The 20498-nt window shown below is 50.9% G+C and overlaps 1 protein-coding gene across 1 annotated transcript; it reads left to right on the forward strand.

The window, feature by feature from the left end:
* Positions 1 to 203: 203 nt before the first annotated feature.
* FAM72A (family with sequence similarity 72 member A) lies at positions 204 to 3664 on the forward strand (the record flags this gene model as incomplete). Its single annotated transcript, XM_084275792.1, has 4 exons — positions 204 to 355; positions 1360 to 1437; positions 2584 to 2708; positions 3570 to 3664. The coding sequence occupies 4 exons, from the start codon at positions 204 to 206 to the stop codon at positions 3662 to 3664; spliced, it is 450 nt and encodes a 149-aa protein (XP_084131918.1).
* Between the last annotated feature and the right edge of the window lie 16834 nt (positions 3665 to 20498).

A 20498-nucleotide genomic window follows, 5' to 3' on the forward strand; every position in this document is an offset into this window, starting at 1 on the left:
GTGCCACCCGCCTCCTCCAATGGCCTGCAAGGGGAGGGTGGGTCCCGCCGGCGTTCTCAGCAAATCAGAGCTAGAGGGCGGGGCCTCCCGCGCCCAATGGGAAACTGAGGCCGGGAATTCAAACTGACAGGTGGGAGCGTGGCCGTTGCTGCCGGACGGGACCGGACCGGGATCTGGCCCGGCCCCGCGGGCTGCCGCCCGCCATGTCGGTCAGCAGCTGCACCTTCGAGGACCGCTGCGTGGCCGTGCTGTGCTGCCGCTTCTGCCAGCAGGTGCTGAGCACGCGGGGGATGCAGGCCGTGCTGCTGGCGGACACCGACATCGACCTCTACTCCACCGACATCCCGCCCTCGGGGTAAGCGCCGGGCCGCGGGGGCAGCGCCGGGGGCAGCCGATCCCCGCGGGGTCCCTCTGGCGGGCGGGGCACGGCCCTGAGGCCCCGCAGGGCCGGCCCGGGCGCCGCAGCCCCTCAGCCTTGCGGTGACCCGGCCGGCGCTGACACAGCCCCCCCCCCCCCCCCCCCCGGGAAGAGCCCCCTCAAAATCAGCCCCCCCCCCCCCCCCCCGGAACGCGGCCCCGGAGAGCGCCAGCCAGCCCCGTGCCTCCGGTGCCAGATCCCGCCGGCTGTCCCTCGGCCCGGGGCAAGCCAGGCCGGCAGCCGGGCTGCCCCTCGGGTTTTAAATCCCAGCCCTGCTCCGGTCCCTCGGCGGGGGAGCCGCGGGGAGCTCCTCCAGCTCCTTCCTTCAGCAGAGATTAGAGCTCGAAATTAAGATCAGAACCTGGAATAAACACCCGTAAACAGCCCGAACCTGATCTTGGCGGCTCCCGGCGCGGCTCCCCCGCGAGCCGGCTGCTTTCCCATACCCGCATTTGACTACCCAGGGGATCGGGTTGCAAAACAAGATGTTAATGAGAAAGCAGGGCTTGGAAAGGAGATAAGGAATCAAAGGTTTGGTTTGAAATGCCCCGGCCTCTAAGCTGTTGTTCCACGGGCTCAGCTGAGGTTTGCCGGGAACCAGGGCAGCGTCTCCATGCTTCTGGCTGATGGTGCCACAGCCGGCAGTGGGGTCCGACATGAAAGTGTTGGATGGCAGCAGTGCTGACCCCCCCGGCTAATTTCAGGGGACTCATCAGACGCCCTCACAACGTCTCATGGGCCTCTTCTTGTTTCTATATGAGTGGGGCCGGTGGCTGATTGGAAAAAGTCGTTGCATGCTCTTGGGAAAGTTAAAAAAGCCCCACGTGAGACCATAATGGTGATATGGCTTTTCTGTGACATTAAGCCTGTGTTATAAAAACATTATAGTTGTGGCTATGATTGCATGTAAACTTCTCTATCTTTGCTTTCTCCCCATCTAGTACCGTTGACTTCATCGGAAGCTGCTATTTCACTGAAATCTGCAAGTGCAAGCTGAAGAACATCGCCTGTTTAAAGTGGTAAGAACACTGTTCAGCGACAACAGCCCCTCCCCAAGCACACCCGCCCTGCCACCACACCCTTCAACCTTCCCCCCCCTTAGACCACCGCCGTCAGCTCAAGAGTTAAGGCATGAATGAACAGATTGCCTGCTCGGTATCAGCTTTAACGCTGCTCGGCAGAAACTCAGCCCACTACTTCTGGGCACGGCTGCCAGTCTATTTCTGTGCAAGTCCCCAGTGGAAGTGTGACAACCTTGTCAGTAGTCAGAGGATATGGGGAAGCTTGCGTGCCACCTGCCTGATTAAATGTCTGCTTCAACACCGAGATAACTGTGTGAATAAGGCCGAGGCAAGAAGTAGTTACTCATATTCTAATTAATAGAACATCCTCTTGGCAGATCGAGTTGTTGCTAGCAGATGGAACATGCTGTCACTAAAGTTCTTGGAGTTCTTTTATCCTCTTTATTAATGCCTGGTATTTAAGAGTAAAAACAACAGCTCTCAAATAGCTCAGTTACTTGAGACGAGCCTTCCAGCTTCGTCATCAAGCCTTTTACCTCCTTCAGATTGAAACGGTGGGTGTTGGGAGAGGATCACGTCGCTTTACTGCTTAGACAGAAGTGGAGAAACAGAACTCTCAGCAGAACCTGCGGCCTGGAAAGTAGAAAATGCTTGTTCTAGGTTTCATCCTAGGGCAGCAGATGCCGCTTCTCAGTGCTCAGTCTCATTGCTCCTGCTGCTGATACCCTCCTGTGCTTCCGTACAGATGGATTTTGTGTGCTTGATGAACTTCCACATTGATTCCAAGGGAATCATTGGCCTAGCAAGAAAAAACCCCTCCACCAAGGGGAAAAAAAAACCACCAAGGGGAAAAAAAACCCACCCCATCTTTTGCTGGTATGTAAACTGCTCTGGATTACACAACTGGGGTTACTAAATAGTTCCCTATGCCAAAGATCTAAAAATTAGATCTGTAACTCCTGACAGATGTTCCCTAAATATTTAAGATGCTTGTTTCAGTACGTTCCCGTTATCAAAGTAGGAGCTTTATGTAAATGCTCTGTGACTGGGGCTCTTGAATGTCAGTTCAAGCTGGAAGAACCAACAGCATCTATCTTCTCATCAGGCATTTTGTGTTGCTCATCACTTTGCTTGTCTTCCCAGTGGTAACATCGTTGGCTATCATGTGATTTCTCCCTGCAAACCGTGCCTGCTGTCCTGCAATAACGGCCACTTCTGGATGTTCCACAGCCAAGCAGTCTTTGGCATCAACAGGCTCGACCCCTCCGGTAAGGAACACGTACATTTCCTTCTCTTCCCTGAAATCCTGAGTTCTGAGTCCCCCCTTTCTAAGTGGGCATCTCAGTGGAGATGGAGGTCCCACAGTGGATGGAGGCATAAGGGATATTGCTAAACGTGCAAACTGCTTCAGGGGAGGTGGTTGTAACTATGTTGGAAATGAAAAATTAAGTGGAAATTTACCTTCATCAGAAAACTTAACCGATCCCTTTTGTGGGGAGAAGTCAGAATATTGCTTCAGTAAATCCTGAGTAGTGTAAACAGAGCCACCAGCTGCTGTCTATAGAGGTATGTATGGCTTTACTGCGCTATCAGGCAGCTGTCCAACGGGCACTCTTGTTGGGTGAGTCATGTTGTCACTCTGACCCTATATAACTGAGTCCTCATTAGCTCAAGCTGAAGTTACAGCTCGTGCTGGCTCACTTCTTCAGCTGGGTGGTGTTTGGATGCCAAGTGTCTCACATAATTTGCCTTGAGTCCTCAGGAGCGCAGAGAATTCTGACAAATCATTTCTCCTCCTTGCACATGGGAGTAACTTACTGTCCAACCCTTTCAGCATCACCTGTCTTTCAGATCAATGCATTTAAAAATAAATCAGCCATGAGGGCGTTCTCAATAGCTCTGGGAATTAGCTATGCAAATACACATGTTAAGCAGGGACCTAGTCTTTGAACTGCACCGTAAACAACAAGTTGACTTTGGAAGAAAACCAGGAAATAGTCGAGATGTATTTAACATGAATGTGACTTACCAGGTTTTGCAACAATTAGACAGTTGTACAACTTAAAAATAAGGTCACAATCCAAAAATAAGTTGTTCCCCCTCCCATCTTCTTGCCTCCTTCCCACCAGGTGTGAACGTATTGCTCTGGGGCAACTTGCCAGATCTGGAGGAAAGCACAGATGAAGATACGTCCTGCATCTCTGAGGAGGAGTATATCAGATAGCCATTATCTACAGCACTGCAGTATCTTCCCCAGATTCATTACATTCCTATTTGGTTTGGATTTGTTGTATTTTTCCTGCTGCCCCATCGGAGCTTAAACAACACAGGAAGCCTGGAGAAACCGATCCTGGAAAAGGAAGGTATCACCTCCCTCTTTCACTGCAGCCTTCCTTAGACTCCTGGACCTGCCTGATGTGTATCTTCTGAGGAGAGCCACGCCTTGGTTAGAGCTGTCTCTCATATCTGGAAATGCAGATGGAAGATGCATTTACTGAAGTCTTCTTGGTCTGGTTTGGTTTTACATTTAAGTCTCAGAAGTTGATAATCCTTAAGAGGATTTTTTTCTTCTTTCCTGAAACATGTTTCACAGAGCAAAGTCATTCAGTTGCTGTCAGTGTGGCTTAAAAACATCTTAAAAAATAGCCACTCTGGTTGACAAAGCTCTTTGAGAGCTCTGCTTTTGTGGGCACACAGACCATCGCTCACAGCTCCTATTCTGACTACACAGAGTTTCAGGACAAGTGGCCTAAGCTACTGGAGCTTTGTCTCTCTGGTCTGGCTCTCCTGCTTTTAGCAGGTTGTTCTCTGGGCACCTGTGGCACTCTATGATGCTCCTGAAGGCATCCTGGGGAGCTGACTTAGAGCATTTTCCCACCTTCACCTCTCAGTACTTCTAGAATCGTGTTTCTGTAGATATCAAGTCTTCTTTTTTTCCCCCAATAAAACCTATATTCTGAAGTTAATTAATGGCTAATATAATACAACATATTCTAAAACTACACAATCAATTCCACCCATCCTATGTGTTATTTTTTCCCCTGATAGGATGGGCATCCCTCCAAACCAGAACTCAGGCATCTGCCCAGGTCTTTTTAGAGAATAAAAAGATAAGAGATCAGGTTGAATATTTGGTGTTTTTACCTAACCTGAAATCCTGAAAAGCACAGACATTCCAAGTCCTGTAAGAAATAATGGATTCAAAGTTCATTATCAGAGTTGTTAAGCCATAGCTTTTAACTTACAAATGAAATACTGTCCCCTTCAGCTCGTTACCTGGAGGATTACCTTTAAAAAACTCAAGGTACAATCACATAAGAGAACAGGGTACACTTTTATGCTGTATAAATCATTCTAGAGCTTTTCCTGCTATCTGGAAGGCAGATCTGAATTGTCTTCATATTTTTACTGCATATTATATATTCCTTAATTAATGGTACTACCTCTTGTGCACTGTTTAAATGTATATTGGATTGTGTGTATATACATGTGTGTGTGTGTCTTGTTTTGACCTCCTGTGTTGTCTCTGCTCATTAAATACATTTTGGACTACCTGGTCTTCTGGGCTGTAATAATTATGGATGTGTAATGGCATCAGATAAAGCAACGAAAGAGCATCCTGTGTTAAACTGGTTGAAGGATTAGGCTCTTACTACTAGGAGTTTGGTTTAGAGACAAAAAATACCACATCCCTTCCAGGGTGGTGTTTAGCCAGTTAACTCTCTCATAACACAACGTGATCATGGTGCAACTACAGCATTAAGCTCATAAGGTGCCACCTTGCACAAAGGTTTTTCCAAGAGAATGACACCCGATTGGTTTTGTCTAAGTAGCTCAGCAGTTCAAATAAAATTCCCAGAATATAATTCTGCTTTGCTACAAGCTCAAGGCTTGCTATTTATAACCTTCCCCATTCCAAGTCGCCTCTGAACTGGTGAGCTATTCTCCCACAGGAGGAGAGGACTGTAATTTCTTCACCTCAAGTCAGTAACTCTGGTTTTGCTCCCTATCTGTGTGCACACATAGAACTGGAAGGTCTACTATGAACTCCTTTAATTACACAGACCTGTTTGAGCTGGTTCATCCCAACCAGGCATCAGCTTGAAATAAAGAATGAGCCAAGTTTTAAGTAAGTTCTGTCTGTTTGGGTGGGTTTTTCCCTGAGATGTTGTAGGTATTCTATACAAAGTAAACAAACACCAGCTATTGCTCCAGCTGTCAGGAACATTACCAAACTAACCATGTTCTCTGTTCTTTCCATCTGAAACAGAGCAAGTTCCGAAGCAGATGGTGGTAAAGCCACTGTTCATGGGGGCCTGATGTTTTGGGATAAGTTTCCAAGGATCAGCCTGGGTAGGGAAGCACCTTCCTGGCTGATAGATCTGCCTAAGCAGCTGGCACAAACCCAGATTGTTATTTCTAGAAGCCTTCCCAAGTACTTCACCCTACCCAAAGCTTCATTTGAAATGAAACAAACACAGGTTTCTACTTTATGAGTTTTTTTCCTCTGTACCTTTCAAGATGAGAGTGTTGTAGCACACTGAGATGTGTTGTGAAGGGGTTGGAAGGCTGATGGTTGCAAGGCTGATGTGCAGTAACACTGAGCACTGAGACAGCTTCCAGAATGAACACATCAGTGGGTTCAGCTTCCCCACAGAGACATGGTCAGTCTGACAGTGCTTTCAGCACCTTTGGTGAGGATCTGGCAGTGAAACTTTCTGTGATCTTCACTGTGCAGCCACGGCAGCCAAAAGCAAAGCTGAAAAACAAGAACTGAGTCCTGAGGCCTCTCTCTTCTGCTCATTCAGGTACACAAGGCGAGTGGTTAAAGAACTTTGGTGTCTCTCATCAGATCTGGTAGTACTCAGCAGGGATCAAACACCAAAGGGGCTTACATTTTAAGCTCCAAGTCAGTGCTTCCACAGGGCTCCCAAAGGCTCCTGGTGCTAAGAGCACAGCTGAGAGGGATGCAGCCAGCCATCATCACATCAGCCACAGCAGGCTCCTCGGCTACACAGTGTGCCCAGCTCCTTCCCAGGCAGCTCTGCAGCTCTAGGATATTGTGAAACACAGACTTGTAGGTTCAGGGTCATGGACTTGTTTGAAACCAGGATTCCAAAAGCCACTGAGGATAAATCTTTGGTTGATTTTTTAAATCACAGGGACCTGCATAACCACGGCATCATCTTTCCTGCAATGCACAATACCAGCTGGAGGGGTGGGAGAAAGTCAGAGCAAGACAGTGATGAGTTGATTCCCCTTCATATTAAGTAAGACTTACTAGAAAAGACACATTTAAATATTCTTCATTACTCCAGTACAGATTGATGCCTAATCATAACCTCCCATTCACGTAGCACCATTCATCCCAGGCTGCTTCACCATGACAAACACTTAGAAATTCTTTTGCCATTGAGCTGCAGCCAACTGCAGGATGCAAAGCAGCTGCCAAGCAGACAGCGTGCTGCAAGGACCATGGCAAGCATCATTCTGTACTGATATTCAGCGTGCAATCTCTATCAGTACAAACCAGTATGTTGATTATTGAGGGAAGTTCAACTTGAAAGACTCTCTTCTTCCACAGGCCGGAATGCAGCTCATCCACCTCAAAGCCAGATGGGCCACCTCTCCTAGGACAGGACCTGGAATCTGAGGGAGAGCCCTATGATAAGAGACAGAAATTACTGAGCCATCTTTTATTTTTTACTCCTCTCTGGCATGCAAGAGCTGGCATGCTTTCTGAAGTCAAGTAAAACAGTCATTTATTATAAATCACCCAATTACTTTGTCGTGAGAGATCACTGCTACATATTTTATTGTGTTTGCAGTCCGTGTGGTTTCTGAAAGCATACCCCAAGGAGCAGCCCATAGCCTTTGTGCACTGTTTGGATTAAGGGAGTGTCTACAGGCTGGTGTAGCACAACAGCCACGGGTGCCTCTTGCGCAAGAGGTGGTGCGAGTGGAGCTGTGTGTAGACATGGAGAACTCGCCCTGCAAACAAAGCGCCCAGGGGATGGTGAGGGATCGGCACCACTGGCTCAGTCAGAGATCAGAGTACAGCCCAAGCTGTGTACACCTGCTGAGGAGACTCCAAGACTAGGGCAGAGAACCGAGCTGTGCCTGTTCCTGCAGCTGGGCATCACTTCTTCCCACTCCAACAGGTATTTGCATGTCTGTGAGCATATTCTGCTCTTCCTGTGCACATCCTCAGTCATCTCATAGTGCTTTGGGCTGGAAGGGACCTCAAAGATCACCTAGTTCTAACCCCCAGCCGTGGGGGGGACACACACACTCACTAGGTCAAGCTGCCCAAAGCCCCATCCAACCCAGACTTGAACCCTGCCAGGGATGGGGCTTCCACAGCCTCTTTGGGCACCCTGTGCCAGCACCTCCCCACCCTCAGAGCAAAGAATTCCTTCCTAACCCTGCCCTCTTTGGGTTTGAAGCCATCACCCCTTGGCCTGTCCCTGCACTCCCTGGTGTTCCCTCTCCCCCTTTCCTGTACGCTGTAACTAGGCCACCCTGGAGCCTTCTCCAGGCTGAACAAGCCCAACTCCCCCAGCCTGTCTTCACCGGAGAGGTGCTCCAGCCCCTTGATCACCTTCATGACCTCCACTGGAGTTGCTCCAACAGCTCCACACCTTTCCTGTCCCAGAGACCCCAAAGCTAGACTCAGTGCTCCAGGTGGGGGTCTCACACTTGCAGGAAGGACTCTTCTTGATGCCAGCATTTCTGGATTTCTACAGCATTATTAGGATTTTCTCTTCCTCTGGCATACAAAGTGGATATAGCCTCTGGCCAAGTACCCATAAAAAGCCTACAAAGAAAACAGGTTATTCCAAAGCTCTCCGGATGCAGCACTCAGACACCCACGAGATCAATTTATGCAGCACACAGGAACGATGAGACACACGAGCAGGATCTGCCGTGGACACCCCCTGTGAAAACTGACTCCAAGTTGTTGATGCGCCACCCAAAACTCCCTCTTCTCATCAGGAAAGCTCCACTCTGCTACGCTCTGGAAAAGCATCAGCATTTCCAAGCAGCTATTAGCTGGAGGGAGGAATTTTAGCTGCTTTGCTGTCTGCGGTGGCTCTTGTCTTGCAGGCGTGACACGGGCTCAACACAGTCACTCTGCACCCTATTGATTTCTCATTAGAAACCCTCGTGTTTTGGACAGCCACGAGGGGAGAAAAAAACCACCCAACACACCAAACCAACAACGGGGATGAAATCTGGTCAGATAGAAGCCAAAGCTTCACTTCTTGTGTCATCTGAATCCTGACAGCTTGATGTCTCCGGGTAATGCCACACAAGGGAAATTAGCACCATAGCACTCTTAGGCACTGCCATCTGCATGTCAACGTATGTAGGGAGTCGTGCAGGCAGTTATACAGCACGACTGATGAAAAAGGCTCCATCTCTTTGCATTTCTCTGACTACACTTATTTCCTGGAGGAAAGTGCTAATTAAAAATAACCCAGTACCGCTCCAACGTAACTGCAGCCGTGCGAGGCTCCTTCCCTGCTGTGCTATGGCAGAAGCTTATTAGTTCATCCCACTCCAGCATATGGCCTGTTTTGGAAAAGGAAATTTCCACTAACAGAGGAGACAATGCTGGAAATGCAGGTGCCTGGGGATGCTCACCCTAATTTAGGTGGGAACACCAAGCAGAGGAGAAACCGGTCCCACATCTACCGAGCGCACCAGAGCTCCGTACACAAAAGCAAGTTAAGAAGAATTACACCTTTTTCAAAAAATATTCAGCAGATTTTGCCTTTTCCTGTCATCTGCCTGCCTCTCCGAGCCAATGCCACACTCCAGCAACAGACTACCCAGATAAGCAAAGCCATTTGGGGACCAAAGGGCACAGGGAAAGCCAGGAACACAAAGCTCACACCCCCTTGGCCTACATCTTTGGGAGGTTTTGCCAGTAGCTGTTCTTTTATTGCAAATTTATTTGTTTTCACTTTAAAAAGTATAAGTGTAAGTGTATATATATTTAGTTCTGAGCCTAGCAAAGCTCCACTGGGAATGAATCGGGTCTGTTATTCCCGCTATGCCTGCGGAACACAACCAGAGAGCTTTTCCAGCAGATACTGGCAATGGAAGAGCTAGAAGGCAGCGTGCAGCAAGCTGCTCTGGGTGAAGAGTGCCAGCCTTCGCTGGCGCCTTGCGACCAGACTTTGGCCCAAGTCAAAAGCAGCGTGTGAAACTAGAGACCCAAACCCATTCGAAGGCAGCACAGGTAGGATCTGTGCCCAGGACAGGGCTGAGAATGCACCTACAAAAAACACACAGTCAAGCAAAACTGTGGTTTGCGTCAGGTTACTGTGCTGGATGCTCAATCAAAGCCCTTTTAATTACAGAATCATAGAATCACAGGCTGGTCTGGGTTGGAAGGGACCCCAAGGATCACAGAGCTCCAACCCCCTGCCACAGGCAGGGACACCAACCTCCAACCTGGATCTACACAAAGTTGCCCAGGGCCCCATCCAAATTGGCCTTGAACACCCCCAGGGATGGGGCACCCACCCCCTCTCTGGGCAGCCTGTTCCAGCCCCTCACAGAAGTTTTTAAATGCTTTAGAGCAACTTATCAATTCACTTATGCTCCTGGTTCATCACTGTGTGAGTGGACAGCAAGAGGAAAGTAGGTGGTTTTACCCCATGAGAACACCAAAGCTGCTGTGGTCTCCTCACAGGGTGGTTAGTGAGGCTGGAATGATTTGGTTAAATAAGGGAATAGGGCAGGGTCCCATTTCAGGGAAGATTGTGAAAGCTCCTGCCCCAGCATCCACTCCAATGGTAACAAGAGCCTAAAAGGTTTGGAAAAAATTAAGCAATCTGCTCTTGTGCAAAAGCCCAGCACAAGACTTTCCTCAATGCCACTCAGCTTTTTAATCAGACCCCACGCTGGAAGTGGATTTTGCTCTGCTTCAAATTTTACCCCAAGTCCAAATTACTTTCTTTGTAGTTCAGGATTTAAAATTCAGAGAAATACATATTTTTTCCCCCATCTCACCTGCTACCAGAAGGCAGCACTCCTCAGTGTCAGGAAGTACATATTCAGCAGAATATGTCAATTTATTTCTTTTCATTCCAGTCCTTATGGTACATCCAAATTTAAAAACTGCTTAAAAGCACCTGGCACCAGGCACTGCTCAGAAACCTTTTATCTCATTAGCTGGATCCCAGCTCTGACTCGACACAAGCATGCCACTGATGCATGAACTCGAATTGCTCCCTTACCTGCGTGTCACTCTGATGGCACAAAGTGATTCTCAGCAAATGGAGCAGCACTTGCTGTAAGTCAACCACAAAAATCATAGGAGTTATTAACAAGCAGCTTTGGGGCGGCAGCAGCCGCTTTGATAACAACCTGCCACTCTTTCTGCATCGCTTGAGCCTCTTCTTGCTCCTGCCAAGGGCTTCAAAACGTGGGCACTGATGGCTCTGGCATTAATTGTGGTGTGTGTTGCCTGACCTGACAATGAAGCAGCATTACTTGCCCCTCCCAAAGCCTTCCTAGGTTATTTAAAGCAGCCAGACCTCATCGCATAGGATGATGGCTAGCAAGAGATGCCAGGCAGATCCCAGCCTGCCATTGCCTAACACCCAGGGGAACGCAGCACAGTTATCCCCACGCTCTGTCCCTAACGACACTGGATTTCAGAGGCTCCATGCTCTCCCCAGCCTCCCAGCAGGGATCAAAGGCAGCAGTGCCTGGGTGTGTGCGTGCACATACACGCATGGAGAACATACATTAATTACGGTCTGAAAATTTCTCTGCTAGAGAAAGAACAGGTTCCCTCTTTGTCACTTACCTCTCCCCCACAAAAAAACTCGCCCTGGCCCAATTCACTCTTTCAAAACAAGTTTGGACTGCAAATGACCTAGGGAGAAGAGACATCACAGAATCACAGAGCTGTAGGGGTTGGGAGGGACCTTCAGAGACCATCCAGTCCAAGCCCCTGCCAAAGCAGCTCCCTAGGACAGGTCACACAGATGGGTCTGGAATCTCTCCAGAGAAGGAGACTCCACACCCCCTGGGCAGCCTGTCCCAGGGCTCCCTCACCCTCATCGGGAAGAAGTTCTTCCCCAGATTGGTGTGGAACCCCCTGTGCTCCAACTTGAGGCCATCACCCCTCGTCCTGTCCCCACAGACACTGAGAAGAGGCTGAGCCATTTCCCATCATCAGCCCGCATGTGAGGCGCTCCAGAATCTCACGTTAAGAGCGATAACAGAAAATCCATTGAATTTCTAACTCCAGCCAATTGTAGAGACAGAAAGGTTCCTCAACACAACACCACGTGTTTAATTCTCTGATAGCAGAGTGAAATAAAGATAGCAGGGGAAAAGCAAGAGCTCGTTATCAATGGAAGGAGAGAAAGGGACACTGATATTTTAAGGCATTCACCTTTAGGTTATAAGCTGCTTATCTCAGACCACTACATATGTGGTCTCCTTGGGAACCGAGTCAGACAATAAATCAGCTGTGCCAACGTTTATCAGAAGCTCCAACTAGCCAAAAACATCAGCTCTCCTCAGAATGCCAAATCAGGTCTGCAAGATGCGGGACCAAGCCTGGAGTCACTCTGGAGGCATGAGGCAGGGGTTAAGAAATGCCACTGTTACACGCAGAAGAAAGGGAGTTTATATTCCTGTTCCTCATCACTGAGTCCTCCTGGAGCCACAGGCTGTGTCAGAAGCTTTGGGGAAAGGCAAAGAGAGAGAAATCAGGTTGACATAGTGTGGGCATGGCTAATGCACACAAGGACAGTGGCTGCATCTCACATCCCCAGCCAGCCACGGAAATAACCATACCCATTCTCCTCACGGTCCAAAGCACCTAAGAGATGATCCTTGTCCACAATAGATGGCTAAGAACAAAACCAGCTTGAGGAAAGCCAGCAAGATCAGCGTAGGAATATTCCCTGACTGCAACTCTCCTGCCAGACACAAGGAAAAAAGAAACAATCCAGACATTTCACATGTGTGAAAGCAAACAAAGCAACCTCAACCAAATCACCCTGTTAAACTGGTGAAAATTTCCCAACCGGCTCCAAAATGTTTAACTGCTGATGTGTAACCAAAGGAATGTCATGGCAGGCGGTCTCAGGGCAAAGCCCTGGGTCTCATTTACAAGGGCTTTGGCCAAGGAATTACCTAGTGGGAAAGCAATGGCAGCAACACTGCCTGACGAGTCTTAATTACCCAGAAATCCTGACCCAGCGGCATCAGACATACTTTGTCTGTGGTAACGGACCCACGGACTGGGAGCAAACAGCAGCAGCAGCATCGGGGGAGCTGGGTGCACACAACGTCATCTGTGCCCGGAGCAGCTTTCATGGCTGAAGTCACCCGTCCCTTGGATGTTGTGAAGGGACTCAAGCAGTAGGAGGCCTTTAGAAAAATAATGGGCACAAATAAATGATAATAGGCTTTAAAAAATAAAAAAAATAGGCTGGCAACTGTGTGTGTCAGGGGCAACAGTCCTGCCCTCTGCCCAAGCACAGGCATGGCACCGACCCCATGTGCCAGCACGGTTTGGAGGACACCTGGGTGCAGCCCCAGCCAGAGAGATGGGACAGGACGGGACAGGACAGCGGGGTCAGCTGAACCGCAGCCCCTGCATGCTCCGAACGCTGCGCTGCCCGGCAGGGAGAAGGACACCCCGCAGCCCCCTCCCGCTGCCCAGCGCCCTCCCACCGCCAAACACCATTTCCCAGCACCCGCCTGCAGCCACGTCTGGAAGGGGAGCAGCAGACCGAGGGGTAATTCCCTGTCACTCGTGGGGAAGGCAGAGAAGCCCCGGGGGCTGCAGAGCAGCCGGACGGACTTTCCCCGGCCCGGGAGCAGCGGCTGCAGCCTGGGCTAACATCGCACCCAGCATCGCGGCCAAGCCCTCCAGCAGAACCGGCCTTTCCGACCCCCCCCTCCCCATCCCTTCCTCTTCCCCCCGTCCCCTCCACCCACTCCCCGTATCCCCCAACTGCCCGTGTGTCCTCTCCCCGCCTCCCCCGAACCCCTGTCCCCCCCAATTCCCCTGTCACCCCCCACTGCCCAGCACTCCCCGTGCCCCCCGACTCTCCTGTCCCACCCCAATCCCCGTATGCCCCTCCCCGGTCCGTGTCCCCCCCCCCACTCTCCCGCTCCCCGACACCCCCCTGCCCGCCCCCCCCCGCCGCGCCGCACTCAGCTCCACGGCGCCACCTGCCGGAGCGCGGGGGGAGCGCGCCCGCCGGGCAGCAAGATGCCTTAATGACCTTGCTTTAATTAACCGCTTTCAAACCCACCAGAACACGATCGCGGGGTAGAGCTGCGGCCGGGCCGGGCCGGGGCAGCTCGGCGGCACCGGGCTCTGCTCTCCGGGCCGGTGCCGGGCAGGCGACTCACCACTGCCATCATCTCCTCTCTGCACCGGCCGCAGCTGATCCCCTCCCAGGTCCTTCCTGGGAGCGTGGAGAAAAACAGAGGCTCTGGGGGCTCAGAGACGCTTCGGTTAGAGCCTTTGCCGGAGATTTCTCCTGGTTAGTCTCTTAATGTGACTTTGCAAACCCTTCTGCAGCTGTGTTTTGACTTTGTGGCTGTGGAAAGTCTGCCCTTCACCGAAATAGCTTCAAAATACTGGAACTGCCATTACCCCCCCTTCCCTGGCCAAGCCAGAGTAATCCCTGGAGAATATGATGACTGGGACTTGGCTTCCCGTTGCAAACATCTTCACTTGGAACAAGCACTGGAGTTCAGCACATACTTACTGGCCTGTTTTCTCTCAGAAAGAGCCATCAACTGAATAATAGGTAGGGGAGAGCCATTTACACCCAATTAAGGAACTCCTCACCCATTCCCGACTATCAAAAAGAAAACGGTTATTGAGAGGTCACCCAGAGAAGGCCTTTATAGCAGGATAATCATGCACAGCAGGATTTCAGAACATCCAAAAACTCACTGACAGTTTCACAAGCTTTGATTTAAGTTTGCATCCAGCCTGAACTGCCCAGCTCTCCGGGAAACAAACCATCCTCAGGCACCGTGTGGGAGCAACTGCAATTAAAAGTCTTTCCCCATCACTATTTCACCCCTTCACTGTCCCTTTCTCCCCCCTCAATCCTACTGCGAGATTGGAAGGAGAAAAAGGCAATTACCTCGGATGTCCGAGAGTTTGTGCTGTTTCACCACGTGTCAGGGCGGGTGCTTGAGCTTATCCTGCGTTTCCCAGACTGGAGCGGCCACTGGTGCTGCTCGGCAGTGAGGTTACAAACAGCTCCCCTGGCCTGGCACACGCTCAGTGACTGTTCAGGACCTGCTGTCCCCTTGCTCTTCAGAAGAGCTCGTTAGTGCCTCAGCCCTTCACCAGCACGGAGCATCCAGAGACCCCGACTGTTCAGGTTGGGAAGAACCGCGTGTGATGAAATCAGGGACCACCCACGCCTCTGCCCTTGGAAGGACCGGGGCAGGACCAGCCCAGACCTCTCAATGCACCCCTGGCCACCAGCACCCTCAGCCAAAACTGGCTCAGGTCAAACCATCTCACCCTTCACCCCAGCCAACCCCACAGAAGCACGACTGTTGAGCTGATTAGCTTTGATTTCCTCCATTAACAACCAGCCTGCCTGAAGTGAAGCAAAACCAAGCAAATGAGGTGAAGGATGAGGTTTTCAGGGGATGCAGAGCCAGGTCCTGGTCGTTAGTTGCTTATGTAGTTCTGAAACGTTTCCCAGTGCTGTCATTGCATTTCTCTTTGGTGACAGACTCTGCTCCTTCCCTTGTCTCTAAGCTGAGGTTCAAGACAAAACAACAATAAAACTCTACATTTAATCTACCACGACCTCCCAGCAGCACACACATCGCCGGAACTTATTAACCAGCTCCCAGCTTGTTCCCTGCATAATCAGTTTGTACTTCAAAGTCCCCACCAGCAGACAGAGCTAAATGATGGTGTTAAATTCACTCATGTATAAAATTAATTAGTTTTGGGGCAGGACAGTGGATATTGGCTGTCAGAAGTTGGGATATTAGTTGAATGGGGTTGCCCAGGGCTCTGGGGACCTTTGTAACTTCCCAAGCAATACCTCCTGCTCCTCTACCCTGAGCGTGGTCTTTCAAGCAGGGCGGATGAGAAGAGCACTGCTGGCCCCCCACAGTGAAACACTGGGGAAGTGGAGAATTATCCCTGAGCAGAGCAAAAGGCTGCACTTGCTCCTGCTAAAGGCAGAGCGACTGTTCCCACGCTCAGCACAAACCCACGCTCGCAAGGTCAAGGCACGTGAAGCCAGATACCAACTGCTGCTGCAGGAGTCACCCAGCCTTCTAATTCCCCTCAAAAACTCCTGCACTGCCAGAGCTGCTCTGCTCCCCCCCTGGCATCCAACGAGACACCTCACGAGATGCCAGGTTTCCCAAGAGGTTGTAAGTCGAGTTTAGGGGTTGTTGAGACCCCAGCCTGGCTGCTGGGACTTGCAGGAGATTCTGTTACAAGCAGATCACCAGGAGGGAAAACAGCATCTGGTTCATCACCCGCTGAAGCACAGAGCACAGGTCACCTCAGGGAGCTGTCCCTTCCCTCCTCATCTCTGGTTTCCTCCTGGGATAATCCCTTCCCAATTAGCTTGTGAGGGCTTTGACATTAATTTAATTATTTTCACGTCTCACCCTTGAAGCTGACGATCAGCGCTGGACCTGGGGCACCAGGCACAGGTTCAAGTCTCCTTGCTTGGCCTAAACCCCAGGGGTTTAGCAGCGATTTTCACATCTCATCTTAACCCCCACAGTTAGCTGTAAATCCCCCCGTGCTGGGGCTGTGCCTGCTCTCACCTCGGTGTGACAGGCACGATGCTCCGCTAAGCCTCAGCGTGGGATTCGATGCCCTGAATTGATAGGAATGATCTGCAAGGAGAACAAACCAGGTCTCCTCAGTCTGGGGCATGGTCCCAGACTCCATGGAGATGTCCCTTAGGGGCTCCATAGGAAGGGAGAAGCCCCTTGGATACAGCCAGGCACAGCTTAGCTGCTACACACAAGAAATCCAGGGCTGGGAAAGGCCCAAGGCAGAACCACACACATGAATCCTCATCTAATTTGGGAGCAACAGGATGAGCATCAGCACACGGTCTCTCTTAGGTTTTTGGGCTGGGTTTTGGTTTTGGTTTTTTTTTTTCCCTTTGCCAAGCAGAACCCTGTAATACCTCAGCCAACCAACACATGAAACAACAAACATCTGTCCCTTCTACCCTTAAACACAGCCTGTGATTCCCCACGCTCACCCACTTCTGCAGCTCCACGGCGTGCGAGCCCCCCTGAAGACAGGATGCTCAGCAGCTGGAATCCTTGTGCTGCTGTTAGAGCAATACCTGCATTCCCCTCCTGCCCATGCAGGAACCCTAGAGAAAAATCTCCCATTGATGCTTGACCTGCATGTTAATTTGATTCATTTTCTAGACGACAGCAGCTCGGTGAGACAGGGGGATAATGGAAAGGCAATGAAGAAATCATTGATCTCAGGCTGTAGTTTCCCTACCAGCAGGCTCTGGCTACAGGCTGTGATTTGCTTCCGTGATGAAGTGATAATCCATTACAGCCAAAAACACTGATCCACAGATCATCTGCATTGGAAGTGATAAAACGATGCAGTTGGCAGGTTCCAAAATGTCATTATTCCCAAACACGGGGGCACCATTCCCCCCTGGCAGCAGCACTAAGCACATCCCCACAGCCTCACCGGTCTGCTGGGCAAGTGCATGGGGAAACAGCCTGAAGAGATGCCTTGGCAATTAGTGCTGTGTGTGCAGGGGAGAGTCGGGGACAAAGTGATTGTCTGGTAACGTTAAACACTCTGCCACAGACTAATCCAACCCCTTCAATCTATGATCTGTGAGGAAAACGAGAGTTATACCCCTGCCATGGCTCTTACCTTTGTTTCCCTTTATCAGGCACTTCGAGGCACCAGCTCAGCCACTCCTTCAAATCAGTTTCTGAGGAGGGGGCAACGTAATTTCAGTGCCCTGCTGCTCATCAGGCAATCAGCAGGAAGCAAAATGAGCAGCTTTTGTAAGAGTTCTAAATCATTGGCTTTGCCACCAAAGCAACCAACTGTTCTCAAGCACAACCACTGTCTCCCCAGGGTCTGCAAGGAGCTCTTCAGATACAGATGGACAACCTTCCTGCTTCGTAAACCAAAGACACCAGTCTCTGCCAGCTCTTCACCAGGGCCTGAAAGGAATCTGAGGTCAAACTTCAGGTTAAAAAGTAAAAATTGATATTCAGATGTTTACTTGTGGATCCCTGGGAGGTTTAAACCTGATTTCCCATCGAGAGGAATAATCCCCTGAACACTGGAGCAGGGACCCACGCTGGATGGCCAACTATAACACTGGCATTGGTGGGCACGGTCCTAAATCCTCACCACAACCAGCCATCCCACATCCCAGGGGCTGGGGAACGGTGTCCGTGGGATCCCTGCAGAACAGGGACAACCCAGCTCAGCGCAGGACACAGCCCACAGATCCCATCCTGGCTGGCAACACGCGCTCCCACACCGGCCTTGGCGCTGAGGCTGCTGCTGGTAACAGGTCCAGGCTGCCTGATGTGACCCCAGCCCCCCACCTCCCAGGCAGGCAGCACAGGACATGCAGCCACTGTACTTCATCACCCCACGTTGGGAGAGGATTAAACAGCATTAACTCCCTTCCCCAGGGCTCCCATCCTGCTGCTCTGCCTGCCCCACAGCCCAGACAAGAGCACTTGGAGGATTAACTATACTCTTGTCCTAACTGAAGGATGCAGAGGCCGTGGGTGGGTGGGTGTTAACGAAGCTGCAGGGCTCACCGTGCTTGTGCCAGCCCTCAAAGCTGGTGCCCGTTTCCAAACAAGCACCACAGCCTTGGGCAGGGTGGGTTGGTGGGCAGGGGAAGGACCCCTGTGGGCTGTCACCTCTCATTAAACCCACTGCTGGTATCTAAAGGGCTGAAGCTGCATCTTCACAGTGTGCCCACATCTGGGGCAGCATCTTCTTCGGCACACAGAGCTCTGGTTCTCCCCACCCTCCACACCTGGGACCACCACCCCTGTCATCCCTGCAGCAGCGAGGATCATCATCAGAGCACGGTGACAAGCCAGAGATGCCTGGATATAAAGAGATACAGCAAGAAACCACCAAACAAAGCCAGCATCCCCGTGTTACAACTCCATCAACACTCCAAGGATCCTCTGCCCACAGCTATTTAATTAGGAGAAGCAGGCAGTGTATTCAGAGCACAGCTTTCTGCTTGGCTTGCAGGAGCTGCGGCGCAGGGAGGAGGCAGACCATTAGGGCTACGTTTCCTAGGAGATTTTCACACACTAAGATGGGGAAAAAAAAACCCCAACCAAACCCAACAAACCCACATTTCACGCCAGCTGAAGGAAGTAATTCCACCAGCACCTTTTCTCTGTTGAACCTGTCGAGCTGAGCTATTAGTGAAACTGCCCATCACACGCTTTGATTTGGCTTATTTTGTGCATGGGTGGGGGAACAGGACCAAAAGGGAACAGGAAAAGGGGGGAGGTTGCTCAAGCAGCTTAAGAGGAGCAGCATGTCCAACAGCAGTACTCCCAGCAGCCAAGTCCTGATGCCATGAACTCGCCCCCCAGCATCTTCCAGCCCCCTGACTTCAGAGTCCAACAGTTTTTCAGATAAAAACATCAAGGTAAATAAGAAATACTCAGTGTTTTAATGGCATGGGACAGCTGACCCTGGTGCAGAGTCACAGAGAAGTTCCCCTGTATCTGGGCAGGGCCCAGCTATCAAACAGGCAAGAACCACCTTTAATCACGAAGCCTTGAACTTTGCTTCAGCAGGGAGAGCACAGATCGCTGCAGACACCTTCCCTCTGATTCATCCTTTCCTAATATACAGCCCTGAAGCAGCTGCTCCTCTCGTTTCATAATCCTGATGGATGCTCCTCTCACCTGGAAGGCGATGGGCTCTGAGCGGCTGCAGCATTCCCATCAGGCAGGAAGGGGGGCAGCATGCAAAGCAGACCTGAGGTCATGGAAAGGTTGTTCTTTGCTCCCCCCCAGCCCCCCCATACTGAGATTTTCAATTAAACATGTCTTGAATCCCATGCTCATCTCTGTCTTCAGCAGAAGGGGGTAGGAGCAGCAGCTCCCCCCTCTTCCACCCCTGGACCAGATCATCCCCAGCATCCCTGTGCCCAGGGATGCTACTGCAGCCCCAATTTCAGCTGCAGATGCTGGGAGGTGACATGGGCTGAAGCAGTTGTAGGTGCTGACCCCTGAAGCAGCCCAAGCACCCATCCTGCCAGCTCAGCACCACACAAGCCTGTCCCCTCCCCACACAGCCTGGGCTGGACCCTGGGAGCTATCCATGCCACCAACGCAAATTCCCTGGCAAGGCGTTTGTCAGAAACAACACAAAACGTCTCTTTAGAGGCTGCAGGGCTTGAAAATCCCACCCCCAGAGCAGACCCCGGCTTTACAAAGCCAAGTACCATCCCCAGGGCGTCACTGCTGCCTTGGGGGGAGGCGGATTCCGACCCAGGGCGAGTTCTCCCACCCCTGCCAGCCTGTCTGTCTGTCTGTCCAGAGCTTCCAGAGAGATTTTCCTCACAGCAGCCAGTCAGGAGAGGGCAAGGAAAAGCCATTTCTCTCCAGCCTCGGAATGTAATTTGGGGCTTCTGGTTATTATTGATTTTAAGGCTGTGAACACGCTGGCTGCGTGGTTTTTAAATGCTGCTGATGGTACCAGCAGAAGGAGGTGAGGGAGGGAAGGAAATGGCAGCTACTCGAGCCTTTAAACATCCCTGGCTGTACAAGGAAACCAACGGGGAGAACCCAAGGATGATAAACAAGTAATTTGCTATCTCGAAGATGCCTGTAGCTTCAACCCTTCCTCTGCTTAAGCAGGCTGCTCCCATGGTGTGGGTCAAATGAGAATACTCAGCAAAGCAGCAAGAAGCAAGTAAACTGTAATAAGAGTTATCAGCTGCAATAACCCCCCTGGACTGGGTTTATTTTATCCTTTGGAAATCCCTTGCTGCTCCTCACCAGCCTGCAAG

This window comes from Gallinula chloropus, assembly GCF_964237585.1.
Source record: "Gallinula chloropus genome assembly, chromosome: 27".
Lineage (NCBI taxonomy): Eukaryota > Metazoa > Chordata > Aves > Gruiformes > Rallidae > Gallinula > Gallinula chloropus.